Source organism: Phaseolus vulgaris, chromosome 9 (assembly GCF_000499845.2).
Source record: "Phaseolus vulgaris cultivar G19833 chromosome 9, P. vulgaris v2.0, whole genome shotgun sequence".
Taxonomy (NCBI): domain Eukaryota; kingdom Viridiplantae; phylum Streptophyta; class Magnoliopsida; order Fabales; family Fabaceae; genus Phaseolus; species Phaseolus vulgaris.
Genome location: NC_023751.2, coordinates 16,511,947 through 16,537,737, shown reverse-complemented (window position 1 = coordinate 16,537,737; position 25,791 = coordinate 16,511,947). Strand labels below are relative to the sequence as shown.

The 25,791-nt window shown below is 26.6% G+C and overlaps 2 protein-coding genes across 3 annotated transcripts; both read right to left on the bottom strand.

The window, feature by feature from the left end:
* Positions 1-827: 827 nt before the first annotated feature.
* On the bottom strand, positions 828-4,259 carry LOC137820720 (uncharacterized). The gene is made up of 6 exons (XM_068624934.1): positions 3,835-4,259; positions 3,174-3,301; positions 2,550-2,653; positions 2,296-2,383; positions 2,011-2,072; positions 828-1,345 (listed from the first exon to the last, which is right to left on the bottom strand). The coding sequence occupies exons 1-6, from the start codon at positions 3,945-3,947 to the stop codon at positions 1,193-1,195; spliced, it is 648 nt and encodes a 215-aa protein (XP_068481035.1). The 5' UTR covers positions 3,948-4,259; the 3' UTR covers positions 828-1,192.
* A 4,843-nt stretch (positions 4,260-9,102) lies between these two features.
* On the bottom strand, positions 9,103-15,249 carry LOC137820977 (sulfite exporter TauE/SafE family protein 3-like). 2 transcript variants are annotated; one of them, XM_068625341.1, is made up of 13 exons: positions 14,561-15,249; positions 13,433-13,592; positions 12,285-12,485; positions 12,146-12,210; positions 11,724-11,751; positions 11,540-11,619; positions 11,376-11,462; positions 11,229-11,282; positions 10,883-11,104; positions 10,294-10,387; positions 10,047-10,187; positions 9,822-9,946; positions 9,103-9,339 (listed from the first exon to the last, which is right to left on the bottom strand). In XM_068625341.1, the coding sequence occupies exons 1-12, from the start codon at positions 14,747-14,749 to the stop codon at positions 9,861-9,863; spliced, it is 1,407 nt and encodes a 468-aa protein (XP_068481442.1). In that variant the 5' UTR covers positions 14,750-15,249; the 3' UTR covers positions 9,103-9,339; positions 9,822-9,860. The 2 variants fall into 2 exon arrangements, with proteins under 2 accessions (XP_068481442.1, XP_068481441.1); XM_068625340.1 differs by lacking the exon at positions 9,103-9,339 and having other exon boundaries at positions 9,682-9,946.
* Positions 15,250-25,791: the final 10,542 nt, after the last annotated feature.

The window sequence follows — 25,791 nt, the reverse complement described above, 5'->3', positions numbered from 1 at the left end:
ATATACTTCAAAAAATTATTATAAATTTATAGTGTAATATATATCAAAAATATTTAAAAAATTGTAACACATAGGCACGACACTCACTGTGCTTCCCATAGTAAATATAACATAATTTATTTAATAAAATAAATAATTAAATAATTTTTTTATTTTAATATAATTAGATAAATTCTCTTTTAAAGATAACAACCACATTTTATTTTAACTAATTTACAAAATTGTATATGTAAAAATTATATATTTTTCCAGTTAATTATTTAAAAAAATAAAATTATATATTTTAATATAACAAAAATGTAAACACACATTGGTATGCAAAGAAATTTTAAATTCAAGTGAGTAAAAAAAAACAGTGAGTTTTGAAAATATTTTTACATTATCTTAGTCATGTTTTTACATATGAATAAAGTTGTGACATATCTTAATATTGTTAGTATAAATATCATATCACGATATCTCACCAAATAACAAATTAAAATAATATGCAAATAACTTATCCTATCTTTTCATATAACCCTTATCGTATGAAAGTTTAACTACGGCTACAATATTGCTATAGTTGAGTATTATTACCTCATAATCATGTTTGACTTTTCAACTTAGAAACGAATGTGCAGACGAACAAAATATCATCGTTCTGTTACAAGATTTCATGGGTAACATACAAACATTCATATACCAGTGGCAGATATTACAGTGCTAGTACGCTTATAAACAAACCTTACTGGGTATGGTCTCAAGCTAGATTGGGGTTCTATCAGTTTTAATATCAACAACGATAAGCTTCTCTGTCACTACCATAACTAGAGATAATTTTGCAACAATTTCACAAACGGGGAAACTCAATTAAAAAGGGGAAATTGAATTCTAAATCAGACAAGCGTAAACTGCCACTAAATATAGCAAGACAAATTTCAGTTTTTGACTGGACTGTGAGAACAATAATATAAAAACCATTGTCTCAAGCAAGGTTATAGATAAGGTAAGGTATAAATTGCCTTTACCAAGAACATACTCCAATCATTCCCTCCCCCCCTCTCTCTTCTCTATCTGATTACAGTTGGGTAAACACATTACTTTGTTTCCTCAAAGAAGATAACATAATGCAGCTTCAAATTCCAGAATATATAGATCTGCCAGGTAGCAAGTTGATCACCACTCATCTGTCTAAAACCAAATAATCAAATGATTACATGAAATCCTCCTCCAGTTCCTGCAATGATTTGCTTCCAGATGCAACATGTTTGTTTGATGTCATATTTTCTGCAACCATCAAACCCTTGTAGCTCCTAAGCTCTGCTTGTCTCTCCTTGTCAAGTCTTTCCAATTCCTCACGGCGTTTCTGAATGGAAAAACATGTGGGTAAATGAAAAAATATATTCAATAAAATGTTTTCATACTGTATTAGACAGATTGAACCATAAACAAGCAAGAAGACACCAAGACAACTTATATTTTAAAGCATAGTAATTAACTTCACATATGCTACAGCTCAATTTTTATTTTTTTTCTTTTCATCATACATTTTTTGCCAGAGTTAGACTTTCCAGAAACAATGGGCAGGATCCTCTAGTTCTTAACAAAGTTCACAGACAAAACCCTAAGGGAAGAAAGCTAGAAAGTGACGCCGAACTCAATTAGTGCACGTGGCCAAACAAAAATGATAATTTAAAAAACTATGAATCAGAATGGTAAGCAACATGGTGGTTGAACATAATTTTGATGCTCCAACAGTATAAAAAGATTTCAATTACATCCACTGGTATGATAACAAATTACCAGATGAACTTAAATAAGTTAGGAACTACATGAGAAGTTAAACTAATTAAATGATGAGATTGGATGAAAGTGTACAACATTTTCTCACTGACAATCCATCCAAATTAAAGTATACTTTTAAGTCCAAGTCTATCAATATAATCTACTATGCTTAAATCTGAGGTTAGTAATAGCGATGATTTGGTTGTGCATGGCTTAACATAAGAAAAGAAAAAGAACAATACTCACCTTTTCTCTCAATTGTTGTTTTCTCTCGGCTCTTTCAGCTGCATTAACTGCTTCTCGCTCAGCTGAAGCACACGTACACATCCATATACCAAATCAGATTTGTAAAAATATTACACATGAGACACCATAATGGGTAAATGCCTATAGCTAAGATAACCTATAAAAAATAAAGGTGTGCACCATTTGCCTCCTTCTCCAGCAAAAAAATAGCATTTTTAACTATTCAAACTTCAATGTTCAACAGAAAATATTACTAAAAGGAAATGAAGCAAACTTATTAAGTACCTTTCAAATCAGGTTTCCTTTCCACTTTTGTCTTGTTTAGCCTGTTAACAATCTCATTTATCCTCTTCTCAACTCTCACTGTTCGAACCTAAAATGCATGAAGACCAGAAAATGATACTCTCTTAAAATGGAAGCTCAACCATTCAGCTACCCAACCACCCACTGTGAAAAAAGAAAAAGAAAAAAGAAAAAAGAAAAAGAACTAAAAAGCGAGGAAAGAATTTGAAAAGGATTCAACTGTAAAAAGCATTCACCATTTTTGAATTGTGAAAACCAACTTGACCAACATCCATTGAAGCTGTTTTCTTTAAATTAGACCATGGAGTGTAAACAACATCAATATTGTTCACTTTATTCCCTGTCATGAATAAAGAAAATGATAAGCACTATGCACACGTACTAGTAAGTGGAAAGATACATATGAAAGTGAAATAATAACTGCACATATGTTTATTGAAATAGTAAGAGAATTAGCCTTACCGAGTTCCATTTGTAAACATAAACCCTGTTTTGATAAATCTCTCTGTAAACACTTATAGGAGCAGAAAAAAAAAAGGTAGACTAAATCGAACTTCTCCTATAAACTAAAATCAAGTGATGCACCTTAGGTTCTGAAGAAATGAAATGCGTGAGTTTCTATAAAAGTTAAATGCATAAGCTGAGTTTAACTTATAGGAGAGACTTAATTCATTTTACCTTATTTTCTTCTCCTATAATATAAGTGCTTAAGGAAAAATTAATCCAAACAATACCACAACTAATGAAACCTTAATAAGGATAAAGTACCATGCTATTTAAAAGCTTTTGCAATAACAAATAAAATTGGCAGCTAATCAATTAAACTAATAAACCAGAGGACTAAACTGTCAGGCTTTTACCCTGAATTGAATTTGCTTTAACAAGCTGAGCACAGTCTTCCAGTAAACCTTCACTCATGCCATCAATAGTCTGGCCTCTGTGCAGCCTGACATAGACATGGGCTGAAGACATTTTATCAACATGGAACCTACAATAAACAGATTTTAGCATTAAAGAACCTCAGTGAAGGAAAAGAAAAACAACAGACCTATCTAAGCAAGCATTAAATCAAAACAAAAAAGAAAGTAATCGCCATTCAAGGAAACAAATTTAAGAAAAAATGTAAAGAAACTACTATCTTCCAGAAACATCAAAGAACAAATAGCCAACAAGCAACAACATATCCCAAAAAGGGTACACGAAAACAACCCAAATTCGTCCACCGGACAAAATAAATACAGTGTTTTCATAACAACAGAATTGGTTGAATCACAATTCTAAACAAACCACCAAATCAACAATCGTTCACTTTCAACAAGTGATGCAAAACATCGAAGCGAAACAGCACAGAAACCTCTGCTACACAAACGACACCACTACAATCAAATCAAAAACACGTTCAAGAGAAAGGCCAAGTTTCCAATTTCTACCGGATGCAGAGAATTTGATGAAACGAAAAGGAAATTGAAAAATTGAAAAAGAGAGAGAGAGAGAGAAGATAAGAATGAACATTGGGGTTACCAGATATCTTCGGGAAAACCGTATTTGATAAGCTCCTCGTTCTCGAACTTGTCGAGGCCCATGAAGATAGTGTAATCGCCGGATTCAGGACGCGCTTTGAAGTAGAACACCATCGCGTGTATGCTTGTGGCGTTGTTTGGACGCAGACGTAGATAGAAGAAAGGGTATGCGGTTAGGTTAGGGTTCTGGATGGGACGTGTTCTTTTCCTCAAAACAAATCAAAATTGGGGAATTGCGTCGCTCTAGGAATCTCTGCGTGAATCATAAACACCGAACCTTTCTTCTTTTACTACACCCAAACGCGCCTTTGTGTTGTGGTGGGTGTAACAAAATACGATATCTGCGTCGGAATTTCCAGGTTCTAATAAACTTCAACTGTGGTAACAAATTTCACACAAATAACAGAACACACAATATATAGGGACAAAAGATAGACTCTCAACAAATTTACTAATACACAATCTCATCATAATTTTAAAAAGGAATTAATATATTTTTAAATTTAGCTGTGATTTATTTTTTAAAATTATAATAATTAAAAATACCATTGCATCACCCTATAAATTCTTTACCATAAATATAAAATGTAATTTGTAAATTCAGAATATATTTATTTTATGTACTTGACAAAAATAAAATACTAGTTAATGTATTAACAAGTACAATACACTATGAGAAAAATTGTAACACATTTTTATTTATGGTATGTTTCCTTCCCTGATAATACTTTAATGTTTATATTAATTTATTATGTGTAATTTTGTTCATAAAAAAATTTGTGATTATACATTGTTTAAGTGATTTCGTATTTAATTTGAGTTAGAAGAAATAGAGTGCTAAAAAAATGTTCCTTATTCCAACTTAATAAGAATTTAGTTTAAAGCAACTGTTTTTTATCTTCTTAGTCATACTTACTTATTGTTTTTTTTTTTCATCAATGTTTTGGGAAGAAAAATTATACATTTATTGAAATATTAATTTTGTAGTTTAATTTCAATTTAACAAGAAAAATATAAATTAGTAACTATAACAATTTAATTTGATATTTTAGTATATAAATAATTAACTGAGTTTAATGAATTTATTTGGGTAATTTTTTCTTTAACTTTTAATTAAGCTTCTTGTGCTTATCTTGTCTGAAAAAAGAGAGTGCAGAACTTCAACTTAAAATCACAAAAATTACACATTTTTAATTTAAAATTAGTTAAGCTCGTAATGATTTAATCAATATAGTTGACTTTAGTATTGATGGTTGTTTATTAATGTTTTAAAAAGGCTAATTGATATTTAAAAATGTTTTGATTTGAAAAAGTTAACTTCATGGACATCAATTTTGATTCCAGCTAAGCTACATAAAATCATGATAAATCCTTGTAATTTCATTCTTTGTAATTTATTCCTTAATTATGCTGTAGATAAATATTCATTGATTTTTTTTAAAACTTATATATTTGTTTACCTAATTAGATAATCACTAAAATGTGAATATAAAGTTTAAGTATCTCATTTTTTGAACATTTCCTAATTTAATATTCATGTTATATTAAAGTCAGGTCTTATTATCTATTAGAATGATGATCTCTTACATAATTATAGAATTTATCTCGTGAATTACGAATAACCATGTCAATTATTATGAAGCATATTTAATACAATTATACAATATTTGAAATTAATTTGTAAACAAGTAATTTAAAAAAAAAAACAAGTTTACAAAAAAACCACATGGTGCAGGTGGATGCGTTCTCACTCAGAATAATTAATAAATAATTGAAGGATGTAAAAACCGAGACAAATAATTTTAGAGTAGATATGATACAATTAAAATGGCACCTGAATATTTTATAATTAAAAGAAAAAAAAAACTATATAAATAGAAATTTAGTTATTCACATCTCATTTTAAAAGAACCACTATCTCTCTATAAGTTTTTTTTTCCTTTCCTCTCCCTTCTCTCTAAGATTTTGGTCTCCTCACTTATTAGTTTGACGATTGGACTCTTAAATGTGAACTCTACGAGATTGTCCGATCAAAATCCCAGATAGAGTAAATTCATTCTTAACTCATTTTCCTTTGAGTTAGCTTTGATCTGGTTAGGGTTGCCTTTTAGTTTAAGTTTGCATGTGAGGTTTTTATCTTTAGAATTAGTCTTTGTTAGATCAGGGTCCTGGTGATATAGTTAGATTTGTGATCAGGACTTTGTAGTGCATGTTAGGTTATCCTTAAGCTTTTGGTGAGTTGGAGCTCTTAGTGAGAATCTACTCAAAGTCCAGGTAAGGGAAACTAGTTTTATTTTTAAAATAGAACCCTAGGTTAGAAGATTTGGATGTGGGGTGACGTGGTCACCAATTCCAATTTTTATTTGCAGAATTGTCTCTTTTGAAAAGTAAAATAATATATTGACCGAAATGATTGATTTTGAATCTTTTATATTGATTTTAAGGTGATTAATTTGTTGAAAGTGTTTGTGATTGAAAATTGAAAGTGTTTGAATGATAATATAAATGAGTTGAACTATTTTTGAATTACTTAAATGAGATATATTGGGATTGTTTAGAAAGTTTAAAAATATGATGTGACTTAACAGTGCATTGATGTGTTAAATGATGTATGAAATGATGTGAAAGTGTGATCACGACATAGTATTTTCAGGAAAGGAAATACCGTGTTGAGATTATTATTAGGGTGTATTGATTTGTGAGTGTCTACTGATATAATGGAATCACATAAATGAAGTTTATTCAGTTGGTGAGAGTCGAAAGAGGTTCATTTGGTTGAGTCTGAAGTTTGAAAGAACTTATCAGAGCAGATCAAATGGATTTACCCTGTCATATGAGATGATGAGATATTGAGATTGATTATGCGCATGATTGTGTGGATTCACAGTGACTAGTATGACAAGTACAGGTCTTTGGATGCTAATTTCAATACACAAGTCTTCCGGAAGTAGAGTCAAGTGTCTATGTATTGTGAGTCAATAGAAGTCTGACATGTGAAAAATGATTTATGAATTTATTAGACACCTGAGGGTTTGTAAAATTGAATGATAATTGATGGCTTTAGGTTGATATTTCAAGTTATATTTATATTAAAAGTTTTAAAATTAGCTAACTTACCATTTTCTTTGTTTTATGGTTGTTTTCTTTAATTTGTGATGATCGTGTAATTACACGGCAACATATTATATTTCATGTAATAGATAATAGAGTTTCTCAGCAATCAGATGGAAGATGAGATAGATTTATTTTTAATGCTTTGTTTTGTAACCTGTGTGTATATATTAAATCTCTAAGAGGGATATTTTTTTTTAAATACAATTATGAGATAGTTATATATATATATATATATATTAAATAGATAATGTTTGTTTTACTTTTATTTTAATATATATGGATAAAAAATTAGATGTTACAGTTAAGTAATACATAATTGTTAGGACAAGAAGTTAAGGCGAAGCTATATATTGTTATTCTTAGGTTCATATTTCATTTAAATACAAAATTTATATTTTTTTACAAAAATATTTTAGTTTTTATAAATTAAAATTAAAATATTTGTTTTAATAAAAATGAATTAAATTTTAAATTAAAATCCATATTTTTAAAAATTTAACATAATAATATATATAAAAAAATATTATATAAATATTAAGGAAACATTATAAATACAGCGTCTTATACTATCAATTTTCTTTTTTTATATCTTTAGATATTTAGATAAAAAATTAAATAAATTGAAGTATAAAGAATATTAACTTAAATGAATAATTTATTTTTACGGTATTAATTTGTGTAATAGTTAAAATATCTTGAATTATATTATGCTAAAAGTGATAAAATAAACAATAAGAATAATAAATTTAAAATAAAAAAAGTATAATATAAAAAAATATTTAAAAATAAAAAAGAAAATAAATTATCATACGGCAATATTGATACGTTGAAATATTAAATTTAAAATGATGAAATAAATATTAAATTAAATTAAGCAGTAAATGTTGTGCACCAGTAGATAATAAGTTTTTTTTTTTTGAAAAAAAAAAGGTGAGAATTTAGTAAAGTTTAAACTTAGAAAATAGAATAGTGGAGTTTGAGAATAGAATCACGTGACGCAAGAGACGAACGTGTGGATAAGAGATCTCTGGTTCTGGTAGTGCACGTATTTAAAATTTGGATTTTTTAATTTTTAAAATCTGTATAAATAAAAGAGAAATTTAATTTAAAAAATTAAAAAATATAAATTAAAATAAAAAATAAATTTATAAATGAATTTTTAATATATCATATCATGAACAATTTGATTGAATTAGATCCTTTGTCCACACTTTCTAATTTGATGCAATGAACTGTTTGATTCAATTAATCTTTTGTCCACACTTTCTAGTTGAGTGGTTAATAACAAATTTAACAAAAAAATATAAATTATCCAAAGAATGTTATTTCTCCTAATTTAATAAAATATATAAAGTTCAATACCAACAACTGAATTGTATAACTATTTTAAATTTATTTTGTTGACATTTAATTATACAAGGATAAGATCCAATAAATATATTTTACTTTCATGTGAATATCTTATTTATCATCTAAATTTATCAATTCTCATCTAAAAATACATAAAAAAATTACTTCGAAAATCCATTTTCACGGTTGCCAATTCACAAATTTAATATTAAAAAAATAAGTTAAAACAAACTTTAAATTGGTCAAAATTCACCCAACCCACAATCTACTTACTAAAACTATTTTTAATTACAAAGTCATCACATAACTCATTTAAAAGTTTAAGAAGGAAATCATAATTACATTTGTACTTTTTTTTTTATCTTTTACTTAATCATGTCCAATATTTTCAATAAAATCATCGTTATAGCTTACTATTAAGAATTTAGGACATAGTTAAGATGATAAGAATGCCACGTTTCATTTTATTATTAAGTGGAGTAAAATACATCGTATTCAAACAGTTTAATAAAACAGTTTAATAGAATCTACTTAAATTAAAAAAAAAACTAATATGCGAATTCCTCAATATACTATATTCCTAAATTCACAAATGTTTTCAACTTTAACTTTCCCTTATACATTATTTTACTTAGTTTATAAGAAACTTGACATAAAAGAAAATTATGAATTAAGACATCGAAGGATTTTATTTTGAGATGAAATGAATTTTCCTTTATTACACCTTGATGACTTAGTTCTATCTCTTGTGTATGACTAAATATTTATAAATGATTTGATAGGAGTATGATATGGAGTGATTGGATAAGTCCAACAACTTTTATTAGAATAAGCTCATAATGACTTTGATGTTATTTGAAAAAATGAACATCAAGTCTAACTCAACCTTACAATATTAATTTGTAAAGTAAGATTTGCAGTCATTTTGAAAAAAAAATAAATTCTTATGCCGGTTTGCCCGCAGACCCACATATTACCTCTTATCCTTGTGCAGCTAATCCAACCTGTATTTTACTGGGCAGACCAACCCACATTATCAACCCTACGTGAAAGTATGTTAATCAAATTAATTTATGAGTTGAAACCGATTGACAGAATAATGGAATAGCTTTCAAATCGATAATATTTTTAAATATTAATTATTATTATAAAATTTTATTAGTGAATTAAAATAGTTTCTATTTTTTAGTATTTTAATATTTAATAATTTTTATGTAAAATAGAAATATTGATTATTTTATGTTTAAGATGTAAATGATTTTTTTTAGATTTCAACATTTGATCATTTACCGCATTTCTATATTTTTCATTAATATTATATTATATTCTTTATTAGTGAACTCGTTTGACGTGAAGTAGTTTTTTTTATAAGGATCCACGTGGATTCTAATTAAATAATAGTTATCATTAAAAAAAATCTAAATCAACAAAATGAATATTCGGAATCCCCCAATCCATCACTATTTCACAACAACCAACCTAAATGACACATGAGCAATAGTTGAAGCTGAGATTTGGTCTCACCAATAATGCAAATACGACACAATAACATTCCAAAATGTGCTATGATCCATACTTGCAGAGATTATCAAATCCCATGTACTCATGATTTTGTATCTTGTGTACCATATTTACAATGCCAACTCCACCTAACATTCGAGCCAAAAACATTTGAAAATTCATAAGCACATGCATATCATATCAGAGTAAGTTTTGACAAAATCCAAGAGAATTGCATGCGATGCTAACCTAATGAGACTGCACTGGCAAATATCGTAGAGGCTAGAATAAAGATAATAAGAGATGCTCTCCCCAATACGATTATCAGTTTTCTCACAATGTGCTGTCCAACGAAGGCAGCAATAACAGCCACAAGGGTGAAGTACACAGCTGTGCAACATTTAACAAAACACAGGTTAACCAGAGGCCATAGTGTAATTAATTGAGTAATTGCATCATATCACTTTCCCATGCCATTTTTCACTCGGGCACTAACCGTAAGGAACTGGAAAACGTTTCAACAAGTAGTATTCTATGACTGACATAGATGAGGAAAAGGTCATGGCAAATGTGGCTGTGGCACTTGACACCTGCACACAAGATGTTGAATCCTTTCAGTAACAGAACTCAACTCTACACTCACCAAGGATCATAAAGGGTTCAATTAAATGTTATGTGATATTTGCATATAGATGTTCTAAATTTAGATCTCTAACTATTAAGAACTAAGAACTGTTAAGAAGAAGTAGACGGTAAAGTTAACTCAAAATTATAAAACCAAAATTATGAAACTAATAAGATTTTCATTCAGTTATATATTATACTATCAAATTTCATGAAATGCTTTACTTACCTACTATACTATGAAATGAAATGCTTTAATATTTAGTATCTCCAATACTCACCTACTCATACAAACATATTTCATGAAATGCTTTACTTACCTAATATACTATGAAATGAAATGCTTTAATATTTAGTATCTCCAATACTCACCTACTCATACAAACATTGTTCCATCTAAATTTACTTTACCACCGCCAACAAGGCCTAACAAAACATACCAAGTTTATTTTGAAACTAACCTGAGGTGGGACGCCCAGCTCCAGAAAAAGTGGACCCATAACGAATCCTCCTCCTAGTCCCAACATGCCACCAACTACGCCAGCTAGTATGCCAAAGACACAATAGATAGTTAGCTGGAGAACGGTGAAATCTTTCCCTTCTTCTCCCGTGGAAGCTATTACTCTGCGTCCACTGAACAAGGCAGCTGCCTCATATGCAGTTACCCCAACCGAGACAGGAACCTGCATAACATGGAAAAGCCATGCTTTAAAAGGTTTCAAGATATTGTAACAGACATTTGGAACCATTTTTTTAACAGACTTGTATAAGAGTAATGCTGTGGAGGAAACACCTGAACAGAATTACCTGTAACAAGTTCAGTACCCAATACAATGTTGAACAAGTAGTCGTATAGGTTTCCTGTCAATAGCACATTATATTGGTCTCGAGTTAGAAAAGTTGCAGGGTGTAAAAGTATGAATTATTCTGTGGTAGTAGATATGAAATAGCAACCTTGACAATCTGTAGTGCGAGGAATGCAACCCAAACAAACACAAGAAGTCCAAACTCCTTCCAGTATACATTTTCAATAATAGTCACCTGCAGAATCCACATTATTAGGTATAAAATGAAAACCTTGCCGTTCATAAGAACCCACTAGAGCAGAGAATAGTGACCTCATGTTCCTTGCTGTCCTTTACAGTGACGCCATTTGGTCCACCTGGAATAGGCTTGTATTCCACTTCAGCCCCAGAACCTACACGAAAATGAAAGTTGCATGTACTCTGATATAAGAAATAAATTGTTACGGTAAACTTTAATATAATTAGGGGTATGTTAATGAATAGTCTCTGAACTCACCGTTTGAATCTTGTCGCCTAGCAGCCTCCTAAATTGATACAAAATTTCAGACAGTTAGCCATCAATTCCAGCTTAAATACCAAAACAGTACTTTCTTCTTGTTAATTATATGGCCAGTATTAAAAGACTCCTCCAAGTTAGTAACATTACTGTCTCCTCGTTAAATTATTGATTTCTATCTTTCAAGTTTTTCTCGTTTATATATAAATATAATCAACGTAATAAACCTCCTTAAAATACATTATTATACCATGTAAGAAAATGAGTTTAAACTTCATTCTTCCTTACCAAACTAGATTATAAAGTATGATTTGTTTTCAGTGTGATAAACCTTATATCTAATTCAAGTAGGATCTCTTGTGTTGTTATGGCAAAATTTCATTAAAAGATGCACTGAAAATATAAATGAAGCTAAACAAGACCTTTTTCATTATGGTTTCCTTTTTCCAGGTTTCAACCCCCTTAAGGAATGCTTTTGTTGAGGTGCCTGCAAGACAATGAAATCATTTAGAGTAACAAAAATGAGTGCCAAAGTAAAATCGCAGTTACAATGATTGTTACCTAAGAAGAGAACAATAAGCAATATTGTCACTATCCAATCAGGAAATACAACATTGAAGGCCACTCCAATGCTGATGCCTAGCATGAGCATTGGTTGAATGAGAAGTGCCAAATCATAGTCGATGATTGGCATATTCAACGTAGGATGCCTCAGCTTAAGGTTGTAGTAAACAGTTGAGACAGCTGCGCCCATGATCATACCTGTTACAAACATTACACGCCTCATGACTAAAGGTTGTGGGACTCTTGAAAGTTGCAGGTTTTTTTATTTCTCTTTCATATATAGTGCGTTTGAATATAAACTAAAGAAAATAGAGAATGATACGATTAATCAGACAACCTTTTTGCTTTGCCGAAGAAGAATGGGAAATAAAAGAGAAAAAATCATTGATTTTCAAAGTTAAAAAAATTAAAATTTTCATTTTTTCTATAATATTAAATGTAACTTCAATCCTTGAAATATAGTCTTAATTTATTTAAGCCCTAAAACAGTATTATTTGATTTTTTTTTATCTTTGTAAAAATTTCCGCTGTTTAGTTTCAATTCTTGTATTTTATTTTAGTTTTTGTAAAATATTTATTTTTCTTTAGTCTCTATAACATTTTATTTATTTTAAATTAGCCTGTTTGAAAATATTAAAAAAAGGGAATTATGTATTATATTATATGAAAAAATATCGCAGAAATTAAATTAAAATAATGATTGAAAATCCATATATTTTATAATATATAAGTTGGATAGAAATATCAACGTTGGTTTTCACATATAACTGATAAAAAAATACAATAACCAAAATATTAACAAATATTTTTTAGAAACCAAAGATAAATATGATGATATTTTGGGGGAAAAAGACATAAGTAAATGTTTTCTTTACTTCAATATTTTTTCTTTCTTATATTTTATATTCATCTACCAATAGTAGGATTATATCTGCTGGAGGATATTATGCTAGTTCTTTTATGATTTTAGAGTTCTTAAGAGCTGACTTTGAATAGTTAAAAATAAAAAGTATGATTAAAAGACACAATATTTATTTATAAAAAGTATAAGAGTGTAATCAAATAGTTTATGTTCAGTAAACCGTAAAACTAAAAAACTAAAGAACACATAATCAAGTTTAAAGCAGGTTTGTGTATAATCTTACATTTAGAAATAGCTGTGGCTGATTTGGGATCAAATCCAACGATTAGGCTGAGCATAGGGACGAATATGCCACCACCACCTACACCACCTACACTTCCAAAAGCCGCACCACAAAACCCAACAAAAGTACCAACAACAATTTCCCATCCAAATTTCAAATCCTGCAAAAATAAGATGCACCATAAGTTTGCCCTTTCCTTGGTATGCCATCATTTCTAACAGTCACAACAGACAACATTCAAAACTAGCACCAGTAGAAACCAAACAATTCCTTAATCACCAACTTTTCCATGCCCTTTACACGAGAGGGGAAAAATAAGAACAAAAGTAAACACAGCTACAATTTGTTTTTCTTTAACTAAGAAAAAATTGCCTTCTATCTTTGCTTTCATTTAGATTTTTAATTTTTCTCAAATAAACCACATATTTTATCATGAAAATATTATTTCTTTCTTAGACTGTTCATAATTAAAGTAAAAAACAAAAACCAGTTAAATAATACTAACATATGAGAAATCATGTTAAATAGTAACGAAAATGATAAATGTTTCAACAGTTTAAAAATTATTTAAGAAAAAAACAGATAAATGATGAAATTACTAGTTCATCACAAAAAATTCTTACTCTTACATAAGTCGTACTTGGAATAACTTAAAAATTAATTTCAGACATTTTGCTGAGAAGCAACTATTGAAAAAAGTGTTTCAGAACATTTGTTAAAAGCCTTTTTAATATAAGCTTTGTTGTATTTACGTATTTCTAATTTATGGTTTTTTTTTCAAAATTTTTTATCTCAATCATGTTATTTTTAAATTAACTTCGAAATTTTCTTTTCTGCTCCATAGCTTTACTGCATAAAAACTAATTATCTTTACAACCATTTTTTCAATAACTGATTTCAAATATGATTGGTCATATGAATGTTAAGTTATTAAAATAATATAGAATCTTGAGGATAACTTTATGTGATGCAATCGCAAAAGACGTGAATTAACAAAATGACAAAGTAAACAGATTACAGAGGTCAAATGAAGTTATCTCTTTCCCCATCCAAAATAAAACAAAATCAATTCCCGTTGTCTTTGCCTTCATGAAATACGAAACGGAGAATTCAACAAGAAATACTTACCGGCCACACGTGTCGATACCCTGACTCCTGAGATTGCCACAAGAAATTAACAGCTCTCATGAGAAAATTCTCTGCATGATTTTCGGTAACATTAAACGATGCCCCCTCCATTTTCATAATGCTTCTTTCTGCAGAAGCCATCGCAAAAATCCACGCAAAACAGAACAACACAATCCATGTGGATCCCATAATGCTTCTTTCCTTGATGGAAATTAAACCTTCCGGTGATTGAATTTGTTCTTCAATCAATAGAGTCTCTGTTTGACCGGAAGAAAGACTCGATCGGAAAAACAAGAGAAGAGGTGTTGAAATTTGGCTAATCGGCTAAAGCTATTCTATAGGAACGCAATTTTGGGGAACGCCGGTTTTGTAATTTTTGTTCCTGAGAAAACGAATGAGCAACCTCCGAAGAACTTTCACTTTTGCGTGATCCAAAATATCATGAAAAAAAAGAGGATAGAAAGAAAAAAAATTGCGTGAAAAAAAAAAACGAATGAAGGATCGATCACAGCAATTCTCTTGCAGTGAGTGGATTTGTCAGCAGCGAAGTATGCGCCGAGTGTCTCTCTCTCTCTTTCTCTCTCTCTCTCTCTCTCTCTCTCTTTTTCTAGCATTTCATATTCTATGCCATGCTACCCCAGCTTCAATTTATGAAGATCCAAAAATAATTGAAACTCACTATTTTACATTTTTAAAATTTTGCATGAACAGTATATTTAACAGAAAAGAAATTCACCACGTGTAAGATTTATTATTCGACCACCATGAAAAACCCATGAATAAGGTAAGATGACTAAAAAATATAATAAAATAATATTTTTTTTCGTTGTTTTAAATTGTTGATTGATAGGCAGTGTAGTAAATTTTACATTAATAATACATTTTTATTTGGTAATAATTATATTTAATTAAACATTAATAAAGTAATTAATAGAGACCAAAATATTTAAGAAAGAAGATGTTTATTATACCCCAATAAAAGGAAATAGAAATATATGATAATTATTATTGGTGAGTATAGTATCAACAAGTTTGGGGTATTCATTTTTGGAATAAATGACACTGACTAGAGTACTTAATTTGACGTACCCAAAACTGAAAAATCTTATCATCAAAATAAATTGTTTTCTCCTCTTATTTCTTGGATGGAGAGGACAATCGTTATTACTATCATCAATGATAGATTACTTCAATTCTAATTTTATTGTGATTTTCAAATCTACAATAATAGATTACTTCAATTATTTCTCACATGTTCACCAAGAGTAGTTATAGACACATATGACAAATATATGATGTAAAATTTATGTTGTTGTGTCCATTTTTTTATTTGTTTTTGTATGTTTTGTGAATGTGTACGTGCCACAAATATATTTTGGTGTTAGTGTCTAAGGATCTTGGTTTTCAGACTGGGTTTAAAGAAAAAATATATCTGCAAAAATTTATTTGTATCAAGTATTCAGTATCATGGATGGAAGAATAAATGCTACTAAAAATATATTAGACTTTTACGTTCGACGATCAGATTAGTTCAAATTTTGTGATTAATCTCAGTATTAATTTGACATGAAATACGATTTGTTTGCTAATGTGATACTTAAGTAATTTGTCCATGAACTACCAAAGTATATATTCACTTGTAATAGTTATCCAATCATTTTGTTAGAGACATTCTCAATATTACTAGGGTCTCTCGACCTATGTAGCACAACATGAACACTAATACGATACGGACAGGAACACAAAGATACGTATAATTTTTAAAATGTAAGACACATGAACACAGATCTATATATTATATAATTATGAATTATATAATTTGACAATAAAAAAATATATACTAAATTTGAGTTTTTAGAAAATTAATGTATTTTTTTTTAAATTGTGTTAAGCCTGTGATAGAAATATTAGAAATCCAATAAATATTTTTTGAATTTGACACTTCACCAATACATATCCTACAAGTATCGATGTCTGATACATGTGTCTGACATGGACACGCGATTTAAGAAGAGTGTCCGAGCTTCATAGCTCTCGACACTATGTAGTACATTATTATTGTGTGTAGTTTACTACCAATGAAGATTATCTTTGTTTTTATTTTCTTTTAAATTTTATTTCTTTTGAAATAATTTTAAATAATTTATTATTCATCATAAATAAATTGAATCTTACAAAAACAAGTTGTCTGTCAAGTCAAATTATGACTGGACACCTGTGTAGGCATGGGTCATCACTCTCATAACGTTCTAAGCAAATTGTTTTTTTCATAATATTTTAAGTTTATCTATACTTATATATATTTATATATAAAGAAGTTTCCTCATTATAATCGTTTTTTGATGTATACAATTTTTTTTCCGATTTTATCCTTATTTAATATATCTCATTTTATTAATACAATGAAGTATTTTATCATTTCATATGAATTACTTGAAAATAAAAATATTTTTTAATTTTTTAAATTATTGTTAAGGGATAGATTTATATACAAACTAACTTCTCACTTTTTTCTTAATTCCTTATTTTAAGGCAACAATAAAAAAAAAGAGGGAGCATACCCTCATCCTCATTTGGCTTCACACCAAATCTCACATATCAAACCAAATAACCTTAATTTTCAATCACTTTTTCTACTCCATTTCAAACAACTCTATTTTTTTGGTAAAGCCAATTCTTTTGTATCTACCGTTAAGTGAATCCTAATCTTACGTGAACATCATCACACTCTCTGATCCCAAAACCACCAATGGAAGAAGATAAAAAGTTTGAAGAAGAAGAGAGACTTAAACTAGAGGAGAAGAAAAAAGAGGTTATTAATCAATTCATTTTTCTTTTACATGCTATATTTTTATTTTCAATTTCAACTCATCTAAAATTATTTATATATGTTAAATTTCTATTATCGTAAAAATTGAACAGAAGAATAAAATAAAAAATACGGATATACAAGCATCATGCGTCTATATTTCTACTATAATAAACAATAATTTGGATGATTTAAAGGATAAAATAAAATGAATTGAAAGTATTGACTGCAAATGTTAGTTTAAATATTGTTTAAATCAAATTATTACTTTCATTTTTTTCATGTAATCAAGGCAAATAATTTGTAGAACTTAATATAACTCACGTAATGCATGGAATGAATAACTCATAACACATACACGAATGATAAATTACAGTATAGTACACGAAACAAAAAAAAAAAAATAACAGTTAATAAGTTAAAAATTGTAATAATAATATTGTAATTCATTGTAAAAATTTTAAATTTTAAATAAGATTTGGATTTAAAAAAATTGTACAAACTTTTGAATTCCCTTACTAAGTGGCCGAATCAAATGTTTTTCAACATATTTAATATTTAAAATAGTAAATAAATAATTTAATTATGTAATGATAGTATATAAATGTTAGTTTTATTATAATTATGACTTAAAATCTGAAGTTTTTTAGGTTAAATCATATGCCCAGTAAAACAATATAATTCACGTTATATATAGATGGATCTAATCTACAAGCCAACGCGTTTTATTCGATTAAAAAACACAGTCACGTGAAGGAATGAAGATTGGTCAACTTTGCTTTTAGCCTTATTCTCGGCCAGATTGAATGTTTGCATTAAGAAAAAATATTAACAAATAACTCTAAAACAGAATATTTTAATTTTTTTGTCTTTGATCTAACAGAGAGAAAATTAAGATTCCTCCCTCAATACTTCGAATTCGAATGTGAGGAATATTCGATTATATTCACAAAAGAATTTTCAAATACAACAACACCTGCAAATTTTTAAATATATAAGAAAAAATTATATATACTTCTTTTTCTCTTTCCTTCACGAGGTGTTCTTACATGGCACAGATGCAGTTTTCACTCATGTTTTCAATACCAACATTATAAGAGTCAACAAATAATTAGTATATCTAAATAATAATAAAAAAAAACCTTACACCATCTTCTTCTTTTGAGCATTTCGTTAACAAAAGCCGTATTTGAACTCATTTGTTTTTTATTGTTGAAAAGGAAATAATATTCTAAAAGCAAATGTGCTTAACTAGTTCAAATAAAGGTTGTAATATTCTGCCTCATCTATAACTTTGGTTTTTTTATTAAAATTCAACTATTGAATTGTAATTTGTAACTAGATATTAACTTGGTTTTTTTAGTCAAATTAAATTCTAATAAAATGGAAAATACGAAAAAAAATTATTCACGATTACATACACTATATTAAAGTATTTTATATTAATTTTGTTTTATGCAAGTAAACACAGTATTAAATAATTTTGAATTAATATTTTTTTAAAAGAAAATAAATCCAATCCAACACGTATGCGTTGGATGCTGCTACAATTCAAATCTGAGTTAACTTTCTTTTTTGTTGAAAACGTGACCGGGTCTTAAATATTTCAACTTCCAATTTTGTAAACAAAACATAAGCGATTAAAAGCAAAGTTAAACAAAAAATAATTAAGTAAATTCTCTTTTTTATATATAAAATCTATCATGTTAGGTATCATTAAGATACTGACACTTCAAATAACAACAATCATCTGTCATCACATAAAAAAAAAATATTATTAAAAAAATGTATGGGGGACTAGACAATTTATATATTAACAAAATCGATACATATATAGTTTATACTTATTCATAAAGAACTCTAATAAAAGTTTAGATAAAAGTCTATCGTACCAATGAAATTATTATGTATAAATAAATCCTGAGTTAGTAAGCTTATCAAGACAAGAATCTGGATATTAAATCAACATAATATTCTCCTTATATAAAACCATTTCAGAGATATAAGTAGCAATAAACTCTGTCATACTACCGACAGTCTGATCATTAGAATTAGACTCAACATAAAGATTTTTATAAAAAATTCAAAATATGATCTTCAATGAGTTTGAAATTCTCAATAACACCATTATCACTATGTAATCTATGAATACCACTAGAATTATTACGTCTTTTAACCACAGCCGAATAAAAAAAAAGTGTTTCGATCCCCATCTTTAAATGAGAGCATCTTGACCTCCATTTTCCAAAACAAGTATTGACAGTGAAGAGCATAATCAAACTTCTCCTTAACAAATTTTCTTAACAAATAAGCGCATAAAAAACAAACGAACTACCAATATCTAAACTTTGTTGAATAGCAAGAAAGGAGACCTACTTAAAAAACAATTTATTTTGAAAATTATCAAAATAATTTTTATTCTAACTTGGAAGCTCAATTTTCAACCTTTCCAGTTTATGTTACAAAATAAGCATACTACCACCGACCACCATATTAATTCAAGAACCATAAATAAACTTTATACACGAAAATCATATATATATATATATATATATATTTCTATTTTAAAACTTAAATTTTATAATAATTTAATCTTTAAAATATATGTTGATGAATTAGTAGAGAAAAATATATTTAAAATATTTTATTTTTACAATACGATAATATTGAATTTATTGAAATAATATATATAACCTTCTCAAATTGATTTATCGTAACATTAGGTACCATTAATGATAGTCTGAAGTGCCTATCACACTATATAAGTGCATAATACATGTTCTCACTGTGAATCTGACCGGGACAGCCCAGCATTAACTTTGACAATGTTCGCACAATCATTGATGCTTTATAAAAAATATTATTATATTTCTGTCATTCCGTATGCATAATTATTATATAAGTTATACCCGCCGCAAGCAAGAACCGTGTGTTAATTAAATATGTCCACGATCTTAAAATTGTTATATTATAAGAGAAATATAATATAACTTACCAAGTTAGCTTGTTTTCAACAATGAAACCATAAAAATGAAAAAAAAAGAAAAAAAAGCGAAACACATATTTATTAAAATAACACGGAAAATCATGAGAATTATAAGTGTTGAATTTCTGTATAAAAAAATATATACATAATTTATTATATAAGTCATAACTTTTTGTTAATAAGTATATAGTTTAATTATATAAAATGAATAATGTTATTAAAAAGTGAAATTTTAAAATAAATAAATAAATTATTTATTTATTTATTTCTAACACCGTTTTTACTTCTTTCTTCATTTTCTAGTGATTTTTTTTTTATGGAGAATAATGTTATTTTGGGAGAAAATTCTAAATTTAACGCTTCAATAAAATAGATGTTTAAGTATCAATCGAAAGTCAACACAAACAGTATAAATATTTTTTATACTTTTTAATTTTTTTTAAAAATAGAGAGTCGATTAAACCAACTTTAACAATGTCTCGAACTAACACACTAACATTTAAAAACTAATTTAATATTTTATTGTAGTATAAATAAAATTTGACAAAAACAAATGCTTGCTAAATTTAAGTGATTATAAAAATGAAAATCACTCATCCATTAACAGCAGACAATAACAATAACTTGTATTAAAAAAACTATATTTATTTATTTAATATAAAGCAGGGTGAGACGTGTAACCTTATATAATCTTGGAAAAGTTATACACGTAATGTGATTGCTTCGGAAAATTTAGCAAACAACACATGTAATTTTAGATACGGCATCGCGACATCCACAAATTTCAGTTTATTTGATTCAAAGAAGTAGCAATTTTAATTCGTTGTGTTTGTTTATAAAGAATAACTATTCGCACACAACAAGAGAACAAAAAATGAGATACTAATACGAAAATAAATATAAAAAAGATACAAAACGCAAAAAAACAAATTAATATTTAGATTAAAAAAATTCCGCTATTAAAAAACTAGATTTGTAAAGAACTAAACATATAATTGATTTTTTTTCATATTTAATGTAAGTATTAATAAAATAAAATTGTTAATTAAAATATTAAATAAAATAAATTATTCTTTTACAAATATATGTTTTATAATATAAAAAAGTTAAAAATTAAAAAAATAATTAATTTTAATATTCTACTAATATATATATATATATATATATATATATGTTTTTAGATTATAATAAATAAATAACTAAAATAAAAATATTTAAATAAAAAATTAAATAAAAATAATTTTTTAATATTTTTCAAAATAATTTTTTTTCATAAATTGCTTATTTAAAATATTACTTCTTATTTGATAATATTGTTTAACTCTAATTTATATTTTAAAAAATATTTACATATAAATTATTTTTTAAAATATTTATATATATATTATTTTATTTTTTATTACATCAATCATAATCATAGTATAAACTTTCTACTCACTTTTTTCTCTTTTCTCTCTATCTTCAGAACTTATCATCCGTGTTTGACGTAAACGGTGGATCAACAGAGTAAAGTTGGAGTTAGTAATTAGAAACAAGAATAAATTACTGTTTTGGAATTTGAGGATTAGAGTATAAATTGTTTTTATTTAAGAAAGATTCTGATAATGACTTATCAGTCAATACAACAAATTATAATTTATTAAAACATAGAGTTTTTACATTAAAAATAAAAAAATTCATAATATAATATATGAATGGACTAAACCTTATTTTATAAAATACTTTTATAAAATTAAATATTATTTTATAATTTATTTTTTAATAATATATAATAAATATGTATATAAATAAAAGTCACAATGTCTGTGTTTTCTTAATACTGATATCTATTAATTAATATATTACTTATAATTTTAATTAGTCACAAGTAAATTAAAATATCTGTAAAATTTATCACGTATTATCATGTTGGTATTCATATCTCTCCAGAAGAATTAGTTGTGTTTGGATTGAGGAGGAGATTTGCGAGAAAGAAAATGAGTGAATTTGTAAGGATTAGACAAGATGTATCAGAAAATGTGTCTTTGTTTGAATTGAAAGAAAATAGAGTAAATTTGTGAGGAAGATTTGCAGGAAAGGAAATGAGTGAATTTGTGAGGATTAAACAGGATCTATCAGAAAATGTGACTTTGTTTGAATTGAGGGAAAGATAGAGTAAATTTGTGATGATGTTTATTGAGACTTGTGTTGTGAGTGATATGATAGTTGAGAGGTATTTTAGAAATTATTTTAAAGATGTAAAATGTAAGTTTAAAAATTTATCCTTGTTATTAAAAAATATTTAAATAATGAATTATGATTTTTTTTATATTTGAGTTAATTAAATTTTTATAATATATAATATCTATAATTACTTTTATTTTTTAATGAAAAATTAAGAAATATAATAGAAATATTGTTTTGTTAATTTGAAATAAATTTATTAAATATATTAAAATTTATGAAAATAATAATAATTATATATATTTATTATTTTATATAATTATATATGTTTTTGTTAATACTATAATTTTATTTTATAATTTTTTATTATATATGTAGTTATTAATAGTATAATTAAATATTTTTAAAGTTATTAAATAAAAATTTATGTAATATTTAATTTTATATATTATATATGGTAATAAAAGACATGAAAAATATAATAATTGTACATGTAATTAGTTTTTATTTATGTGAAAAATAAAAAATAAATCTAACTCTCACGCCATCCACCCATTCATCTTCAAAATCATTGAAATAAACATAAAAGTACTTTTCTTTCACTCTCTCCATTATAGATAGTTGGAAAGAAACACAAATTAGTTATAGAATTATTTGTGTTAAAACTAGAAGAATGAAATTGGTTTTCTCTCTGCACAACTCAAAAGACATGTCTGTACGAGGAAGCTTAAAGTCAGTTTTGGTATTTTGTTTCTTAAAAAATAATTTTTGAGGTGTTGTCATCTCATGATCATGTTTAGTGTCATTTCTAGAATGTGGGGTTATAGCAACGTCATAGTACAATTATTCAGAATTATTCAGTGTGTTGTTGTGGGAAGGATGAGGTTTATGAAGGTACAGATAAATGTTTACAAAACTATATTCCAAATTTCAAAGACAGGTCAGTAGCATTGAATACTTGACCCAAATAACAGGGTTGCATTATTGAACATGTGTCTTCATTTTAGTTTTATTTAAAATAATTTAATTTAATTTAATTTTATATTTATTTAATAGACAAAAAGAAAATTATTTCATAATTGTACAATTTCTCATTTACTGTTTCAATCTTTATATTAAACTAAAATCATACTTGAAAGTGTACTCTACATATATTACTTGTTTAATTATGAAATAACTTTTGTCATTTCAAAAAATAATAAATAAAATTACACTATTTATATATAAAAATAATTATTAAATACTAATTTTAAAACTAATTTAAAAATTATTTTATTAATATTTTAAAAAATATATTTTTGATTTAATCAATATAATAATGAATTATTTTTTAATCTTTAAAAATACTTTTTATTTAATAATTTTCTTTGTAATGAAGTTTTTAAATTTAAATTTTTAATGTTATTTATTTTTAAATGATGTTATTATTTTTCTCTTAAACATAGGTTAGTGATACCATTTTAGTTTTTTTAATATTTAGATTAATGTAATTATTGATTTATATTTACAGGATTAATTTTTTGAGATCCAATGTCTAATGTGAGGGCTTTTCTCCCAGTTTGAAAATTAAATTATAACATCTTTGCATCCAACCTTGCTTATATTAAGAATACATGTTATTAAGTAGTCTCTATTAGATTCATATTCAATATGTTTAATGATAGTGCAATTCTTAATTTATTGAGAATTATACTATTCAATAGTTAGTTAAATATTCTCAATTATATATTGTAAATTAATTAAAATCTACTATTATAGTAATAAGAGAAATAATGTTTTATCCAATTCCTTTTCATATACAATAAATCAACAATTTCTTATAATAATAATAATATTTAAATTATTTACTAATATTTTGATAAACAATTAGTAGTTAATTGTATAATTAATATTAATCATATGGGATCTGACCGACATTAATTTGGCGTCAGTAAAATTAATATATTATATTATACTGAGAATTAGGATGAACATGATAATTGATATGTTTAATATTTTTTTTCTGATTCAGATCTGTTCGTGAATATTCGTTTGACAGTTGTATAATAATGAAAGATTCATAACATGATAAGATCATAAGACACCTTACTCATACTTCAATTCCAAATTGTTTTTCCTTTCCACGTAAACAAAAAGTCTTGAATAATTAATCAATTTTCATTAATTTAAATCTATTTTCATAATTAAAAAATAACTAGTGTTACAAAAATATATAATTACATTAGAATCAACTAATCATACAATTATTTGTGGATTTTTAGTAAATAGGTAAGTTTTGAGAAAATTATGGAAGTAAATAAATAGAGTTGTAAAAATTTAAAATAAAGAAGTTAGTTCTTGGAAATATGATTTTAAAATTATCTTAATTTTTATGTTTTTTTTTATTGGAGTAGTGTTTTAAAGTGTTAATTTTTTTCCTCTAAGATTGTACCAGTACTGGATGGACCAATCTCGATTCCTATAATCGATCGTCCTATTTAAAGAAGGTAATAAATAAGTAAGTTATAATTAATATTGAACGAGTCAACAAATATATCAAAATATACAGGAATAACTGATTAACTCAGCTGACATCCCTGATATTAAGGAATCGCTAGTTAGTAACTGATAGTCAGTCCATAAAAGTAAAAGTCCATAAAAGTAAAAGTCCATAAATCAAGTACTTTCGCAAGTACCCAACCACAAAACATCAGTGTTCTAGAAATGAAGTTTAAAGGAATTTGGAAATCACCGACACGTCAACAATTTTACATCCACTCACATGTAATATTAATATATAGTACAAAAATAAAAAACACATTTTATTATTATTTTTGAATGTTTTTTATTTTTAAAATCATGTCAACTTGTATTCTTTCATGTATGTCATTCTAATTTTAATTATATAGTTCTTCCTTTGATCACGAAAGTGACATATGCTAATGGAATCAATTTATCTGTCTGTTTATCATTATCTAGTCATAGACCTTGTTACTTATTTATTATTTATAACTAAATAATAATAAAAATATGATCCCAATAACCTTACATTTAAAACTATTATAAGAAAAAACACACCAAGAACTGAACTTTATATATTATTAATACTTTCGTAAATGAATCATTGTAAATAATGTTTCTTAACACCATTTTAGAAAAATATGACCTATAAAATACAACTTTATTAATATATATATATATAACCTTAAAATTGTGTTTGTAAACATCACTTTTTATTTAAATTTACAAAATAAGATTTGTCTATTTTTATACTTTTTTTAAAATATGACATCT